The 17,346-nt window shown below is 46.8% G+C and overlaps 1 protein-coding gene across 1 annotated transcript in view; it reads left to right on the top strand.

Moving 5' to 3' along the window:
* The window catches only part of LOC138522014 (large ribosomal subunit protein uL18B-like), a 41,256-nt gene extending 24,821 nt beyond the window's left edge, over positions 1-16,435 (top strand). Inside the window, exons 2-8 of the mRNA XM_069635215.1 lie at positions 1,980-2,049; positions 2,457-2,572; positions 7,436-7,570; positions 8,104-8,306; positions 8,401-8,578; positions 16,103-16,191; positions 16,278-16,435. Of these exons, the coding sequence (XP_069491316.1) occupies positions 1,980-2,049; positions 2,457-2,572; positions 7,436-7,570; positions 8,104-8,306; positions 8,401-8,578; positions 16,103-16,191; positions 16,278-16,377 (891 nt within the window). The 3' untranslated portion in view covers positions 16,378-16,435. The remainder of the gene's footprint in view (positions 1-1,979; positions 2,050-2,456; positions 2,573-7,435; positions 7,571-8,103; positions 8,307-8,400; positions 8,579-16,102; positions 16,192-16,277) is intronic.
* The last annotated feature ends 911 nt before the right edge of the window (positions 16,436-17,346 follow it).

The following is a 17,346-nucleotide window of genomic DNA, read 5'->3' as shown; positions in this document are numbered from 1 at the left end:
ATAGGATAAAAATAAGTTAGTGGATAAATAGGTGAATAAATAAGGTGATAAGAGCAGTGATGAGGGCAGCCAGTGAAGGGTGCAGTGCAGGTCAAGTCAGATTGGGTAACATCTGATAAGTGCAGGAGAGGAGTGGGGAGGACCTGTGAGGGTACAGATAACGCCCCAGTGCAGGGGTGGCCAGGAGGCAGTGCCAGAGGATAGGTGACTAGTAGGATGTTTATATCAGAAAAGTAGGGAAGTGAGATTTGACTTCGGGCGATAAGGGAGTATAATGGTGATATGAGTAGGCTAGAGCTCCAAGGATGGAGAGAGGTGTATGGGGATGGATGAGGAGGCCTTGTTGAACAAGAATATACCCCTGCCATAACTCATTCGGCGAGAAGGTTGGAGGTGTGGCCGCATCATGATGGGATAATCCACTGACAGACCGGCTGTAGAGGTAGAGGATGTGGGTAATCAGAATCGCGTTAAAGGCGATTTTGGTACAGAGTGATTGCCCACTCCAGGATGAGGTTGGGCGGAGAACAGTGGGAGGTGGGGTGGATTGTTTTTTGTTGTTCTTAGTGCATAAAGTCTACACAGGTGTGTTGTCACTGACCTGAATGTTTATTTATGAGTGGTAGAAATGAATATTGATATTGGTGGTGTGGCGAGGGGGGCATGAGAGAGACTTTTTGAAAGCGGTGGATGAGGCTAGAGAGGAAGGCGGGCGTCCGCAGAGGGCACGAGCGCACTTTGTGATGGCAGACAAGTTGATCATAAAGATGGGTGGGTGTTTATGATTAGTTAGCACAGTTCATTGGCAGTAACTAGTAGATCACCATATAGAACTGGAATTACGGGATTCAACAGGATAGTAAATGAGGACTATGGTTTATATTGTGGATGATGGACCTTGAAGTACCTGGAGAGAGGGGTGTTGGGTGGTCAGGTAAGGGAAACCGACCCAGCTGTTACTGAAGAGGGGCAACATGTGTCGGACAGGCTGGGAGAGTCTGCAGTCTCAAAGCTGGGGATTAAAGGATGCTCTGGGCAACAGTGGGGTGGGTAGGAGCCAAATGGTGAGAGAACGCTGTGGATGCTGCAAATTATTCTGATCCTGTAACGCCACAGCTCATTTAACCCTACCCACAACACCTGTTCACTGCTCCAGGAAGTCAACTGTCTGGGGCGACTGAATTGGATGTGCCATCCTCTGTTAAAATCTGTCAAACCTTGATTATGAGATTACTAACTCTACCCTGCTTATTGTTCACCGATCTAATGCTTGCTTATGCTCTCCGTCTGTCTCTGCGGGTGGAAGTTGCGGTTTCTAGATCTAGCCTTTGCTGATTGCAGACCACAGAAAAAACGCTGATCTTGAAGGAGGCCTTTATTTTTTGGGGAAAGTAGCTATTTACAAATAAAATTATTTAATTGCACCAACATTGTAGAGGCATGTCTTTAAAATTGTACAATGTTGCCAATTATCATATTTGACGTCCTTGTCTTAATATACAAAGCACACCATCAAAACCTTATACGTTATCATAATGTAAAGCCTGGTACACACCTATTGTACTCTTTCGAAATACTTATATCAGAAAGGGGAAGGATATATCCTAGAGCAGTTTGGGAACATAAGAATAAATGACCACAATCTTTAGATTTGATTAAGTATGTTGGTGATCAAAACAGTTGTATGCTAAAATAACTACATGAAGCACAGCAAGTTTGGTGGTGTTTTCTTCCCAACACTCCTAACTTTAAAGTGTTTGAATCACGACGCATATATACTCATTCAGACAGCCTAAGAACTTGGATTGGTGGTTAAAATGGCTGCGATATGTTACTCCATGTCTTAGGCCTATCTTGCTTCTTATTTCCGGCTTGCCAGTCACTAATGCACAGATATCCGTAAATAATTGTATAGGATATATGCGTGTGCCAGTACTTAAAACAGGTTGTGCTGACTCCAGGTTCTGTTGTATCTACAGGGGTTTGTTAAAGTCGTCAAGAGCAAAGCTTACTTCAAGAGGTACCAGGTCAAGTTTCGTCGCCGCAGGGGTGAGTACCGTACTGCTCTCTGGTGTAAGACTTCGAGGGGGTAGGAAGAAGTTATTACTTTACCCTGTTCTGCACCTTCACAGTTAATTGTGCACTGAAAGTCCGGTAGAGCGGGTTTGCAGAGGTGCGTCTAACATATGTTCTGACTATCCCAGGGGACATTTGGGAGTGGTGTTCATGTTATTGCACTAGGATATTGAATTGTGCTTGGATGTCTTTTCAGTCTTGTTTATTTACTCTTCTGTTGTGCTCTTGGTTGGAGTGGTGTGCATTTCAAGCGTGCTCTTCAATCTTTGGTGGAGTAGACTCTTGGCACATGATGTTGCCCACCAAATGGAAGCAGTGCCCACCTTCTCCCACCATCTGAAACCAAGACCCAATTCTAAACCCTTTTTCTTTTCCTCCAGAGGGTAAGACGGATTACTATGCACGGAAACGCCTGGTCATCCAAGACAAGAACAAATACAACACCCCAAAATACAGACTGATTGTGCGCATCACCAACCGGGATATCATTAGCCAGGTGTGTGAATATCTTGCAGGGCTGAGCTGTGATCTGTACAGGAGTTTAGGGGAGCAGAGTCTTCTGTGCTTTGAGTGGCACAAAACATGCCTTTGGACAGTAAACATGCCACATTTAACAAAACCGGGTTTACTGGTTTTGGGCTTGAGTTAAAAGGGCCTGCATATGGTGTTTTTTTTTTTTTTTTTAATTTTTTTTTTTGTAGGGAGCTTCTGGGTACATGTGCGTTTACATGCTCTTTCTCTCTGAGCATTAAGAGGACAACACAAGGGATTATACACAAATGTGCTACTTACTGGGAAGTCAAAATGTTGTGGCACTGTTTTCATATATATATGCATTCTGGTAGGAGCTCCCACAAACTCTGTTCAGATCATGGAAAGAGACGTACCAGCTTTTGGCCATCTGCATTTTATGCATGTTTACACAGATTAAGTTGACCGGTTATTAACAAAAATAGAGTTCTTGGTCACTGCTTTCTACAAGATGCCAACATGAAGTACCGTCATGCCCTATCCTTTCCTCTCTGATATACCGTAGTTCTCTCTCCCTTCTTTCTCATTCCCATCCCCTTCGGTAATTAAGCATAGAAAAATAATTTACCGAGTGCAGGGGCCATATTTCATCACATGACAACTATATATTTATATTTGAGGCTTGTGGAATCTGCTTAGATCACATGCTGTGCATAGGCCGACATCTAGTGGAAGCTGTAGAGTATTAATTTGTTTTTGAAACTCAAAAAGTGATGTCGACAGGGCGTGCCAGTAATATCCCTAGTGTGACGTCCACTGTACCCATGATCGCTCACACGTCGATGTCCCTCAGATGTTTTTTCCCGCCATACTAGACAGACGTTTATAGCGGAGTTCCTTTCAGCGATGAGCCATTGACTTTGTAAAATTACGATTTTCTTTCTATCCTTTCTTCAACTGCCATAACACCAGGCTGAAGAAAGAAAAAGAATACTGCCGTCGGAGACCATCGCAACGGACTGTACGGCCTTGGAAGGCCGCCACGGGCCACTGCCAAGACAGTAGGGAGAGAGGGGAGTGGCCATTTTAAAATGCATATTCTCCCCTTCCTACACTTTGTTCGCCCAGCTGCCATCTCCTTAACCCAGAATTATGGAAAACACTCCATTTAAGTTTTGCCCTAATTGCAACCGTAAATTCCCCTGGGTGGACAAACTTTTAGTTTGCAACCTGTGTCTCCCGAGAGACCACATCGAAACGTCTTGTCGAGCGTGCAGGCTCTTCAAGCCTAAGACGTAGAAGGACAGTTCCACTAAGCGCTGGGCCCACTACGACGGGCAACTCGAGGCCATGAATGTAGGAGCCTTCAGCGATGGCAGCGACGCCGCACTTTTGGATGGTGAGGGCACCGGAATAGCTTCAGCTACCCAAGCGCAGGCCCCCGACCCGTAGGACAGGCCGGCAGCCATGTTGTGGGGACTACACCTGGCGGCGGGAGCGCTTCAAAAGCACACACCGCAAAACGCACAAGCCCCAGTCGACATTCGATGGATTAGTCGAATACTCGACGACGTTAGACGCCCCGTGAATGGTCCACCGAGTCCAGTCCTCTGGGCAATCTCGTTCAAGATAGCCACACGACTGGGCTAAGACGTCAAAAGACGGCTAGAGTGTCGCACGAAAAACTAACACACTTTCCGAAGGTCATTCGTCCGTGGGCGAAACCTCGGCCCCCACACTCGAAGTTCAATGTTCATCTAGTAAAACGTCGGGCCCCAAGGTGGGGAAAAACAACATAAGAAATCCTCCAAGACCCCTCATAGGGACAAGAGCCCTACTGGTGACAGGACTTCACAAAAGGGTATTTTATCCAAGCTCATAGAGAAAACTAAAGACTCTAGGCCAAAGCTTATACCTCCTACTAATGAGGACCTGTGTATTCCTGACACTTCAATCCCAAGTTCAAAGGAATGATCTTCGCAAGATATCGACAAAATCTATTACCTTCAAAGATTTCCGACCCCCGATGCCCCCACCCCTTCCACCTCAGCCCCTTCTGGCTCTCAACCCTCTCTCTCAACCCCCTACCAAGAGGGCTCATTCTGATGTCCCCACACAGGGCAGAATTATATATCTATATGACCCTGAAATAGATCCAGAAGACCAGGAGTATCTTTCATTTGTGGAAACATCTGACCTTCAACTTATTGATGAGGACACAGACAAAATGTATTATGGGGACGATGAGGACCCAGACCAGGAGGCCAACATGTATTCCATAGATTCTCCTATTAATCGGGACCCTCCAGTGGTAGATTGTCTACCGGGGAATCTACCCCTCCTCAACGAAGCCTTAACCAAAGCTGCAGAACCTTTCCGCATTGGCATAGAGGAGCTACAGGAGGACAGAGACTTCGCTGAACAATTGTTGGGAGACTAGAAGAACACGAGTGGAGTCTACACGAAGAAGTCGTAGAACACCTCTTCTCTATGGGACTAGGGATAGTATTACTGGCACGCCCTGTCGACGTCCCTTTTTTTCCAACTGCAGACCTATTCGCCACAAGCGAAAATCATCAATGCCCAGACTTTGCGTCCAGGTTCCCACAGCCAGGCTCCAAGGGGAACGCCCTATGGATGAACTGGTCAGGGAAGTTTGCTTGGTGGAAGGTACCAGTTGTCAAAGCATTTATGGAAGGGGTAAAGAGACTCCACCCTCCAATTTCTAACCCACCGCCAGGTTGGGACCTTAATGTGGTGCTCGCTAAGCTCATGGGACCACCCTTGGAGCCTATGCACAAGTCTAGTCTCAAACACCTGATTTATAAAACTGCCTTCTTAGTAGCCATCACTTCCATGGGAAGGGTCAGTGAAATCCAAGCCCTGTCAGTGCAGGATCTTTTCTTTACTATACATAAGAACAAACTGGTTTCATGCACTCACCCTAGGTTCTCACCTAAATCCATCTCCAAATTCCATGAAAACCAGTCTTTTGAGCTACCGGCTTTCTGCCGGGAACCCAAAAGCTATGCTGGGGTAAAACTCCTCACACTAGATGTGAGGAGGGTGGTCCTCTACTACGTAGACAAGACCAGACCCGCTAAGAAAGACAGATCAACTGTTTGTCTCCATATCGCCAGGCAGAGAAGGAGATCGCATCTCTAAAAATGCCATCTCTAGGTGGATAGTCAGATGTATCCAACTGTGCTATTCCCTATCAAATAAAACACTGCCTTTTACGCCAAGGGCCCACTCCAGAAGAGGTACTGGAGCCACTCTGGCTTTCATTGCAAATGTCCCCTTGGACGGTATTTGCAAGGCAGCTACTTGGAGCTCTATACATACTTTCACTCGGCACTACTGCATTGACACTCATTCCAAGACAGATAAACAAGTGGGACAAGCGGTTCTAAGACATTTATTTGCTCATGAACCGTCTCGCATCCCACCTCCTTTTTCCACTGCTCGCTAATCTACGCACAGCATGTGATCTAAGCATATTCCACAAGCCTCAGAAGGGATACATTACTCACCGTCATCGTATTTTTGGTGCTTTTATCTGATTAGATTCAGATGCGACCCGCCCTTCCTCCCCCCGGAGAGAAGGCGCATGGATGCTTGAGCTGGTCTAATACGTATCTGCTTGGATACAACTGTACTCGCGCTACACCTCATGTCAGAAAAATAACAATCTGGGGGACCTCAACGCGTGAGGGATCATGGGTACAGTGGACGTCACACTAGGGATAGTATTACTGGCACGCCCTGTCGACGTCCCTTTTTGAGTTTCGAAAACAACTGTAATACTCTGCAGCTTCCACTAGATGTCGGCCTATGCACAGCATGTGAATCTAAGGAGATACAAGCATCAGAAATACGATTGCAGTGAGTAATGTATCCCATATACCCTCTCTGAGGAAGTGAAGTTATGGACCAATTTGCTGAAGCATGTGGGACTTAAAAACCTCTCAGTCTGACAGCGGTTCACAGGAGAGTGAAGTACTGGACAAACAAAAATGGATGCATGCAGTGGTGCTTAGCCTGTGTCATTATGAAGACCAGCTTTACTAGCGGGGATATGTATTTTCACCCCATGGTCTTCATAGCAGAAAGCAATTACTCTTCCATGGTCCCCTTTGATTCCCCGTTTCTAAAAGGGAACAATCCAGTAACTGTTCTAGGTTCCTTAGAAAGTACCTGGATCATATTCCACGTTGATGAGGGTTCTATAGGTTCCACTACTTGGGAGCCATTTGCATAATACAATACAGGGAACGGCCTCACTTAGAACTTATGCCTGGCTGGAAGTATCTAATGGGAACAATGAGTAAAGCCCTCTTCTGTCTGTTAGGTTCCTTAGAAGTACCCAACACTTCTGTTTCCCTGGGAACTAAACTCAAAAGAATCTGTGCCAAAGCTGCTGCTGTTTCCTGATAGTTGGTTATTTAGAGGGAATGTGCCACTCTCTGCACACAGCCTGTTTGCTTTACTCAAATATTAGAGAACTACTCTGTTGCTATACTAGCTAATGCCCCTGTTGCTACCAACCAGCTGCTTCGTGGAGTTCATTGGGATGCTTCTTAATCTGAATACTTCTTTGCTTTTAATGTCCTTGCTAGTTGGGTTTTGCCTCCAAGCTCCCAGTCATGATTTCATTTGCCCGATGTGAGATGGAGTGTTAAATGCTGTCAGCCAGCCACGCAGCCTTCTGTGACAGTAAATGCCAAAATGTAGCCAGCTGTTTGAATCAACCAATCCTTGAGAGCCTCTTATCGGAAATCCGGCTGTTTTAGCACACTTGTGCATTTTCCATACTGAATGTGTTTTTGTCCTTTCTCTGTGTCTTGTGCATTTTGCAACCTTTCAATCCTTTTTCTCCTCCCAACAGATAGCGTTCGCCAAAATTGAGGGTGACATGATTGTGTGTGCTGCATACTCTCATGAGCTCCCCAGATATGGCGTGAAAGTCGGGCTGACCAACTATGCAGCAGCATACTGCACCGGCCTCTTGCTGGCCCGTAGGGTAAGGATTCTCAGACTGCATGTTTTCCTTGTTGGTAATTTAGGTGATCGCTATCTATTATAAACATTATCACATCCCTTATTTGGTGTATTTCAAAGCTGTGCTGCGATGGCAGTACAGTTTCTTCCTCCCCATTATGCTTTCTTATATCTGCAATAGGAGGGAGTTTGAAGTCGTTTGATCTTAAGCTCTGTGAGGTTTGCCTTAATGGCCGCACTTTGGGTGCGACGCAAGCGCCCCATGCCGTTCACTTATTTATGCGTTCTGCACATGGATTTAGACACAATTCTGTAACTTACCAACCACTAGTGTAGACTCCTTCCAGGATGAAGTGTGGGGATGTTTTGATTAATCGGAATGCTCCGTTACATGATTTTCATTTTGACTGCTTTGTTTGTGTGTAAATGTAGACTATAGTCTGTCCTTCAGAAGCACACTGAGCATTCGGTTTATTACTGCCTGTATCTGTAATAACATTACTAAATTGTTTTAGCCTTTTAAATCCCATCACTACACCCGCTCTATCTTTTCAGCTGTTAAAGAAGTTTGGACTGGACCAGGTGTACGAGGGGCAGCTGGAGATCACAGGAGATGAATACAACGTAGAGAGCATTGATGGCCAGCCAGGTGCCTTCACCTGTTACCTGGATGCCGGGCTTACCAGAACCAGCACTGGGAACCGGGTCTTCAGTGTTCTGAAGGGAGCAGTGGATGGAGGACTTGCCATCCCACACAGGTAAGCCATCCCCGACCCTCTCTCCCACCCTACCTTCTAACGGTAGTCTCTTGTTCCTTAAACTGTGGCATCATCTATTCCATTGTCTTAACAGCATGAAGAGGTTCCCTGGCTATGACTCTGAGAGCAATGAGTTCCACCCAGACACTCACCGGCGCCACATCTATGGGCAGAATGTGAGCGACTACATGAAACAGCTGGCAGAGGACGACGAGGAGCTCTTCAAGAAGCAGTTCTCACAGTACATCAAACATGGTGTTGCTGCTGACATGGTGAGTATGTCGTGCAACTGATAGGTTGTGCGTTAGCACCAGGTGTTGTGTACTCCTCAAAGCTTATTGTTTCTTAGTACTCCTAATGTTTGAACGTAAGGTGAATGGAGTGGAGAAGCAAGGACTAGAACATGTGCCACAGCTGCACACCACGTTTCAAATTGAGTACTAAACTACATATTAGCATTTCCACCCACCCATATCTCAGTGGAAGAACTATTACCCATCTCAAGTTGACGTATGGCGTTGTTCACTGTAGTTTGGAAATGTATAAGGACCACCAGATAGTGATGATGTGATCTGAAGGGGAAGTTAGTTGGAAGATTGTGAGAATAGACGTTCTTTCCATCTCCTTCACAACTCTAGGATGTTCGATGTGTCCCAAAAAGGTTTCTTGTTCCAAAGCATGCTAGACCTTTTGTCAGCACTCTAGGACGAGGATTCCAAGGAGGGTGCAAGTTTGAGTTGTTACATGGAAGTCCTGAAAAGGTGTGGGGATAGGGTTGGTAAGGGAGGCTCAAGCATTTCGTGTGATGGCTTTGTACTCTTGGACAATTTTTAATGATGTATTATCAGATTCGGAGGAGAGTGTAGAAGAATAGCACTTTAAACCTAAAGAGAACAGCAGTAGTTGAGACGATTTACTTGATGAAAAGGTCATTGATGTCGGATCTTGTGGATATTAAAAAGTTGGGATCTACAAGAACACGTGACGACTGAGATTTGTTTGTGGATGCTGGGGGGTGGGGAGATTTAGTTGTAAACTGTAGGATGCCATCCATGATTAAACATGTTTTAAGAAGTTGCTGCAAGATAGCCGAGAAGTCAGAAAAGGATATGAAGAAAAGTTGTCTGTAAAAAATGTGCTTGAAAATCATGCAAAAAAGATATTAAAGAAGCAAGAGAGGTACTGTGAAGAGAGAATAAGATGGGGCCCAAAACATAACACACAGAAACGGCAAATAGGTTTGTGACATAGCCCTCCCAGGATACTGAGAGGTAGATTTTTGAAGGTAAGATGTGAACCATGATGGGACCGCACAAGAAATACCAAGTGACAATAAGGGTGATCAAGATTATCAAATGCGGCAAATAAGTCTAGTAGTACAAGATGTTTTATGGTGACTTGCATGGAGAATGGAATTAGATACAGCCAAGAGAGCAGTTTCTGTTCAGTGACCGGGGTGAATGTCTGCTTGGTAAGGTGAAAGATGATTATGTAGGTTCAGACATGAACTTAATTGGAAATGTACCATTCTGGCAACAAAGATATAGGGCGAAAGAAGGATTAGATTGGCCCAAATAAAAGTAAGTTTTAAATGTTAAATGCACAGTGGAAATGTATCCACTTGTAATGCCATGTTTTGCTATAGAGCTTAAAGGGGAAGTTCACTCAAATGTTATTGTCTCAAAAGATGGGCCATAATAAATGTATAAAAAAATATTTGTAAAGAAAGTTGCTATGTAAAATTTTGAGCAAATGAGGCTCAAAGTAAAAAGGCCTAGAGGGAGTGCCAGGTGCAACTGAACAGGCAGTGACCTGGGCCCAAGTTCAGAGGGTGGCCAGGTGACCATGCGTGGAACAGACCAGTAGGGGAGAGGAAGAGAGAAAGTGGGGGCGAAGAGGAAGGTCTTGTGGTTCTGCTCAAGTTTGAGAGAGGCAGGGAGGCTGTTCTAGTCGAAGCAAGAGATCTGCCCCCAAGTGTCTGCTTGGAAAAGCGACTGACCCTCAGAGTTGGAGGTGGATGAGCGGGGAGCTCGAGATGGGAGACGGTTAGTGCGGCCCCAGAAAGCCTTGTGGACAATGCAGAGGGTCTTGAACTTGATCCTTGACACCATTGAAGAGATTTCAGAGCTGGAGAGATGCGATCCCCGGGCTTGAGGCCAAGGACAAGTCTTGGAGTGTTCTGGATAAGCTGTAGAGGGCGGAGAGTGGAAGAAGATTTAGAAAGAGGCTTTTGCAGTAGTCCAGCCTTGAGAGGACCAGAGCTCTGGAGACAGTGGGCTTCTGAAGGAAAGTGGGGAAAGGAATACCTCTGAGGAGGTGCAGCTGATAGTTTGACTTCTTAGAGAAGTCGGAGATGTGAGGACAGCAGGAGAGGGTGGAGTCGAAGATGACCCCAAGGGTCTTTGCCTCACCGGTAGGAGCAGAAAGAGGACCCAGAGAGGGTGGCCACAGAGAGAGAGGAAAGGATGGAGCTGGTGTTCCAATGAGGAGGATCTCAGTCTTACTGGCATTAAGGCAGGAGATCATTGGCGGCACGCCACTCTTGAATTGCAGACCGGGCAGTCAGGAATGAGAGAGGCGACCGAGGGGAGCCTGAAAGAAAGCTGGGTGTTATCCTCGCAGCACTGGAAATTGGAGCAGAGAGCAGCGATGCAGTGGGCGAGAGGTGCCAGGTATTGGTTGAGCGGCCAGGGAGAGATGTTGGACCACTGGGGAATAGCACCTGTAGAGAGAGGGAGAGATAGGAAAGAGGAAGGACCCCAGTTCGACCTGAGGGTCGGTCAGTGAGAAAGGAGGTCAGCCAGGCCCTGATCGGCAATACCCAGGATATCACAGAGGCGCTTGAGCAGATATCGTGGTTGACCGCGTCGAAAGCAGAAAAAGATTGAGGAGAATGAGGACGGAAGGAAGGTTAGAATTAAGGTTGGAGAGCAGGTCTTCACCGATGTTCAGGAGAGCAGTTTCTGTACTTCTGGATGCTCTACAGCCAGACTGATGGTCATGGAGATAACCAACAGATTCAGTATGAAGGTTAAGCTGGGCTATGGCCAGCTTTTCCAAAAGTTTGCCTATGAAAGCAGTGATGGAGATCGGGCGATAGTAAGCCAGAGAGGAAGGATCAGCAGAAGGCTTCTTTAAGAAGGGGTGCACAAGGGAGTGCTTCAGGGAGGAGGGGGTGGTTCCAGTGGCAAAAGAGTGATTGCAGAAATCGGCCAAGGCTGGAGCAAGGGTGTCGATGTGGTCCTTGATGGGTCTGGAAGAAAAGGGAAGAACCTGTTTTGACAAGACTTTCATAGATAGCATTTGTCTAGAAACATTGTCTGGGGTAGAGGCGAGGCGGCCACAAGAAGCCCTGGAGTGGAGTGTAGGAGGAGAGGATGGACCGGGAACAGGAGAGGTAGAGACTGTAGCAGGTTTGGCCGAGTTGTTAGATGCTGCAGAGACAGGCTTGGATGTGAGCTCTCTTCTTGGTGAGGACAGAGAGTCTGTACTGCCTTTGGAGCAGGCGGCAGGCCACTTTGTCAGAGGGTGCAGCAGTTGCGTCCACTTCCTCTCAGCCACCCTGCACTTGAGGTCAGAGTTTCACTTTTATTTGGGCTTCAAGTGGATCCTCATGACTGAGGAAATTGCATCAAATCAAGAGTGTCAGAGATAGAAAGATTAAGGTTGAGGGGGCTGTTGTGGTGAGTCAGCCAAAGGTACAGAAGGAGGAGCGACCGTAGCAGCGAATGCCACCATTGATGCACGCTTCATGGGTCGAATGAACGAGAAGGTAGGTGGCAGTGCTGGAGTCTGCTTGGCCTGAGGGGTAGAGAGAGATGGGAGGAAAGGAGAAATTGATCACTCCAGGAGAGAGGTGTGGTGAGAGGGTTGGCGAGGGGGAGGTCTGAGGAGATCAGAACATCCAGGGTGTGCCCTGCAGAGTGAGTTGGGCCATAGGGAAGAAAGAGTGTCAAAGCTTGTGAGAGCTGGCCGTGAACCACGTCTTGGTCAAACCGAGAACATCCAGATCAAGTTCTTCCGGGAGACGGCAGATGTCGGAGGAGTGTTTGACTGCTGAGCAAGAATTGAGAGTGGCAATGTGGAGCAGGTTACCCCCTTTGAAGGACTCCTGTGGAGGGGTACAGGTCAGAGGAATGCCCTGAGGAAGATTTGAAGGTGCCCTAGGATGGACAGTGAAGGAAGGAGAGGGCAAGGTAGCCAAGGAGGTGGGTAGCAGAGATGGGGCAACAGGGTGGCCGGAGAGGCAGCTGTAGAGGTGGCAGATGAGCTATAGAGGGGACAGAAGGGCCAGAAGGAGGAGAAGAAAGGAAGTTGATAAAGCGCGTGAAGCGTCTATCAAAAAGGAGGTTGGCCTGAGTGCCTTGGACCGAGACAGTGCCGGTTACATAACATGCTTAATGGGCCAGCGTATTACTGCATGCCCTTTCTCAAGGCCATAAACATTAATTTGCAAAGTCCATTACTGCATACATTGTTTTATAAATGCATGATTTCCTGCGAACAAGCATAGGTTATTTAGAGCCGTAGACCAAAGTATCCAAATTGGGTGGCATTAAAAAATGTACAAAGCAAAACCCCTTTTTAATAATCTGTGTCAAACGATATTGCTCTTGCCGGTCATCATTTGGTACGGCACATTTAACATGCAGGTGGGTTAAGACTTTCAGTTGTTAATCAACAAACTTTGTGCCTTTTAGAAAGAGTGTTATTCGAGCTCATTACTAAACAGGTGGAGCGATTCAAATGTAATGATGGTATAGGTTCAAGGCAAATTATTAACTAATGTGCAAATTGGGCCCTTGCGCCCATTTATTCCTATAAATTTTAATGTTAAAGGACATTTGTACCATGCACTATCACCACCAGAGTAGTCCTCTGTCAGCTCTGAAAGAGGAGGGGAGGTTGAGTTAGTGGGAGGATGCAGGAAAAGTGCAAGAGAGCAGTGATGTGCTGTTGGCGGCTTCAGCCTGGTGGGTCCGTTGGCTGGGCCAGGGGTGTTTGCGGCCAGTGGTAGTCATGTACTGTTGTGCAAGACTGTGTTTTTGTTTTGTTGTTGCAATGTAGTGAGGTTTGTGCGGTTTGTTGTGCTGTAGGTTTTGGTTTGGAGTCATGCAGAAAGGGAAATTGTTAGTAGCGTTGGTTAGTTTGCGTCTCTATCCTGAATTGAGGCGCTCGGCTTGCGTAGTCTCCTCTGATGCGGCTCTGTTCTGATCTGGGTCCGACTGGTATACAAGGTTCCTTAATCCTCTGGCCCCCACCTCCAAAATGCTCTCTCATAGCTGCCCTTATCCTCCAATGTCAACCTCTCAGGTAGTGTGGTGATAACCAATATCTCGACAATTCCACACTACTGTGGTACCCGGCAGATTTGAAGATCTTCGGTACAGTCCCTGTTGATAGTGATAGATTTAGAAGGTTTCTGTAGTGTTTTGCTGGCGATCCTTGCGCGAGGATTGATTTGTAGATGTCTGGGGGACAGGGGTCCATGGGTGATCCCGCTTTCTTGCTTCGTTTAACCAGCATTGCGAATGCCTCTGCTGATATTTCAGGAAAGCTTTGGAGTTTGTGCTGTGGTTCCGCGTTGGGTTGTATGTTGTGGTTGGTTGGTCGCTTTTGTATGGTTTGTCGGATGTCATTGATTTTTTTTTTTTAAGTGGTCCGCCAGGTCGTTGCATAGTTTTCTGAGGTGGTTGTGGTGTTATCGCAGCCTGGTGGGTTTCTCATTTCTTCAATGATGCTAAACATTTATTTTTGTGTGTTGGTGGCATTGTTTATTCTGTCATCGTAATGTCTTCTTTTTGCCTTTTGAATTTCCTTCTTGTATGCGCAGATTTGTTTCTGGTACAGTTTTTTTTCCCTGGGTTGTATTCTTTCCTCCATTCCAATTCCATCTTTTTGTTTTCCAAAGATGCTAAAAAAAAATAGTCTGGACCGCAGGTTAAACTGGCCCTCAACTCAACAACTAAATGCCATCTCGAGCCTTGCTCCACACATGCACATACCCTGGGCATCACAGATCAGGCCCTGGCGTGGCTAGCCTCCTTTCTCTCGGACTGGCCCTCCCAGGTGGAACTTTCGTCCTTTCTCTCCTCTATTACTCTCTACTTGTGGTGTCCCCCAGGGATCTAACCTATCCCCCTGGTTCTTCAATATCTACACGGCCCTATTGGCCCACAGGATCTCTACCGTTTACCTCTAACTTTTAGTGTTATGAGGCTGACGCACAGCTCTCTTTCAGGCTATCGGCCTTGCTCATCCCTGCCCATCCACAATTCTGTCTTGGTGTGCTGCTATTGATCTCTGCCTGAATGCCAGTAAGACAAGAGATCGTACTCATTGGGGCCCCTGCTCCCGCTTTCCCACTGGCCGGCCTCCCTTGGCCCTGCGCCCTCACGTACCAATGTGGCAAAGAATCTAGGGGTCCTCTTCGACTAAACTCTCTCCTCTCATCTCACATCTCGGACATCTCCAAAAAGTCCCACTACCAACTGCACCTTCTCAGAGGTATTTTACCTTTCTCACTTTCCCCCAGAGGCTCACCACTTCGAGGGCCCTGGTTCTCTCTATGCTCGACTATTGCAACAGCCTCTTTCTCAATCTTCCTACTTCTGCTCTCCGTCTTCAACTCATCCAGAACAGAACAAGACTTGCCTTTGGCCCCAAGCCAAGGGACAGCATCTCTCTGTCACTGATATGCCTCTACTGGCTCCCTGTGGCTGCAAGGATCAAGTTCAAGACCCTCTGCCTAATCCACAAAACTTTCTGGGGCAGGGTCCATGCCAGTTTCCTAAATATTTTTCCTCTGGAGCCCTCCGCTCCTGCTCCAACTCTCTGCGGTTGAGCCGCTTTCACAAACCGATTTGGCGGTAGATCTTTATCCTCTGCAGGTGCCTCCCTCTAGAACTGCCTCTATCTTGAGCCGGAGCACCTTAAGTTCCACAAACTCCCAAGACCCTTACTCTTCTCTTTCTCCTTCTCTCTCCCTCTCCCCTGCTAACCTCTGTTCTGTTTCTCTCACCCTCCTGTTCAGTTTTTGCTGGCTGGTTGCCTGGTTCACCTCCAGAGCCCTTAGGTCCCAGGCTCACCAGCCATTCTTTTGCACTTGCCTCAGAATTACTGCACTTTCAGCTTTGAGCGGGGGAAACTCTCTCTGCACTTAACCCAGGGCCCTGCTGGACTGGACTTGTTCCCCCTAATCCCCCCATACCCCTTTAACCTCTGTCTGTACATGTGCATGACCTAAATGTACTAGGATTAGTCAGTTTGTCTGTCCTGTCTCTTCCCACCCCCCCAATAGCTTAGTCGCAACTGTAACACTTCATGCACTTGCACTATGAGAAATGCAGTCAGGCCTAGTTTGCTAGTCAAGGCCAAAGAATGATTACTGTATTCCCTTGTTCTCTTCCTGCCTTGAAGCACTCCACCTGTGTATAAGCATTGCATAAATTTACCTTTTTCTAAATCCCATCTCACTGTGCCCAATGACTTTAAACCAATCTACCCACCCCAATAAAACTACAAGTGTTCTGGTGTATTTGGTGGGGACTTCTAACACAAATCATTGTTGACAGTGCTTTTGGCAGGCATCCTGTATGTTTGGACTGCAATAACCAAATATTTTGTATCCCTTAGTCTCCAGCTCTCTGCTTTTAAGCAGTTGTACACTTTGAAAGGGTGTAGAGATTAGTGTTGCGCTTTGGTTTGTCTTTTTGGGCACTTGGACTGACTGGTCTGGGCAGTCATCTGTCAGTGGTGCACACTGATGTAATTCTTCTTTGTCTTGGCCCTTGCAGATGGAGGAAATCTACAAGAAAGCCCATTCTGACATCCGTTCCAACCCAGTGCCAGAGAAGAAGCCCCAGAAGGAGGTGAAGGTGAAACGGTAAGTAACTGGCCGGCAAAGTGTGCATTGCATCCTTAGAAAGGCCCGATGCCATAGCCCTAACTCGCATCTTTCTATCCCCACAGCTGGAACCGTGCCAAGCTTTCCCGAAGCCAGCGCGAAGACCGCGTGGCGCAGAAGAAAGCCAGCTTCCTGAGAGCTCAGCAGGCAGAGGCTGCAGACTAAACAACCCCGGGTCTCTACACTGTGTGAACCAAAAAATAAAAATGCAACTAAAAATGGACTACTGGCAGTGGAGCACCTTTTTCTTGGGTGGGGCAGAGGGGAGGTCTTCAATGTGGTGAAGGCAGCTGCCCAACCGCAATTTCTACAGATCATGGGAAGCTGGGGAAGACCAGAATGCAAGAAAGACCCCCCCCCGCCCCCTCCGAGTTAAGTGCAAAGTTGAGTTGAAAAGGAAGGAGCTAATGGTCTCCTCACGAGGGAGCTATTATAGGAGTTTTAGTTCCAAACCACTATCTCCTGTATAATCATGTGTTCCCTTAAACATATCCACTCTTTTCTTATTTTGTGAACCAGAAGGCTTAAAAAACGGAGACAACCCTAGCACGTCCATATTAATGATAAACCTCTGCTTAAGACGGGGGATTTAGTGAGGTCTTCACACAGGGGCAACTTGGGGCCATTCGACTGGTCTGTTGATCACTTCATTTAAACCCAAGAAATCAGACACAGCCACTCGTTAGCATGTTCTGCACTTTATTGGAGACTCCCGCCTGCAGTGCTGCGCAAGGTTCATTTTGATATACAATACTTACTCCAGTGACATTTTGGGGGAAGTGTCAAAGCAAGTCCTGGCATAAAGCAACCTCATTTGAGCTCATTCCTGCTTCTGTGCCTCTTGCAGGGGAACTTGCAGGGGAAAGGTTCTCTGCTGGGGGCTCTGGAACATTTATTGTGATGGCCCACTATAGCAGGTTTTTTTCGTTTTCAAATCCCACGTGTACTACGTTCCACATTGAAATGGTTTGGTGTCTTAAAATGTCTTTCTTGAAGCAGGGTGTGGAATTCTTGCTTGCCGGTCCTTGTTTCTCCACCTAAAGAGATACAATTTACAAAACTGTTGAAAAGATTGGTCACAAAACCTTAATGGGGATCACTCCGACAATTTAACAAAAGATTCTTAGTTTCACT

Source organism: Ambystoma mexicanum, chromosome 13, assembly GCF_040938575.1.
Source record: "Ambystoma mexicanum isolate Mex_15411 chromosome 13, UKY_AmexF1_1, whole genome shotgun sequence".
NCBI lineage: Eukaryota > Metazoa > Chordata > Amphibia > Caudata > Ambystomatidae > Ambystoma > Ambystoma mexicanum.
The sequence above is the reverse complement of the archived record's forward strand: the minus strand, read 5'-3'. Positions and strand labels throughout refer to the sequence as shown.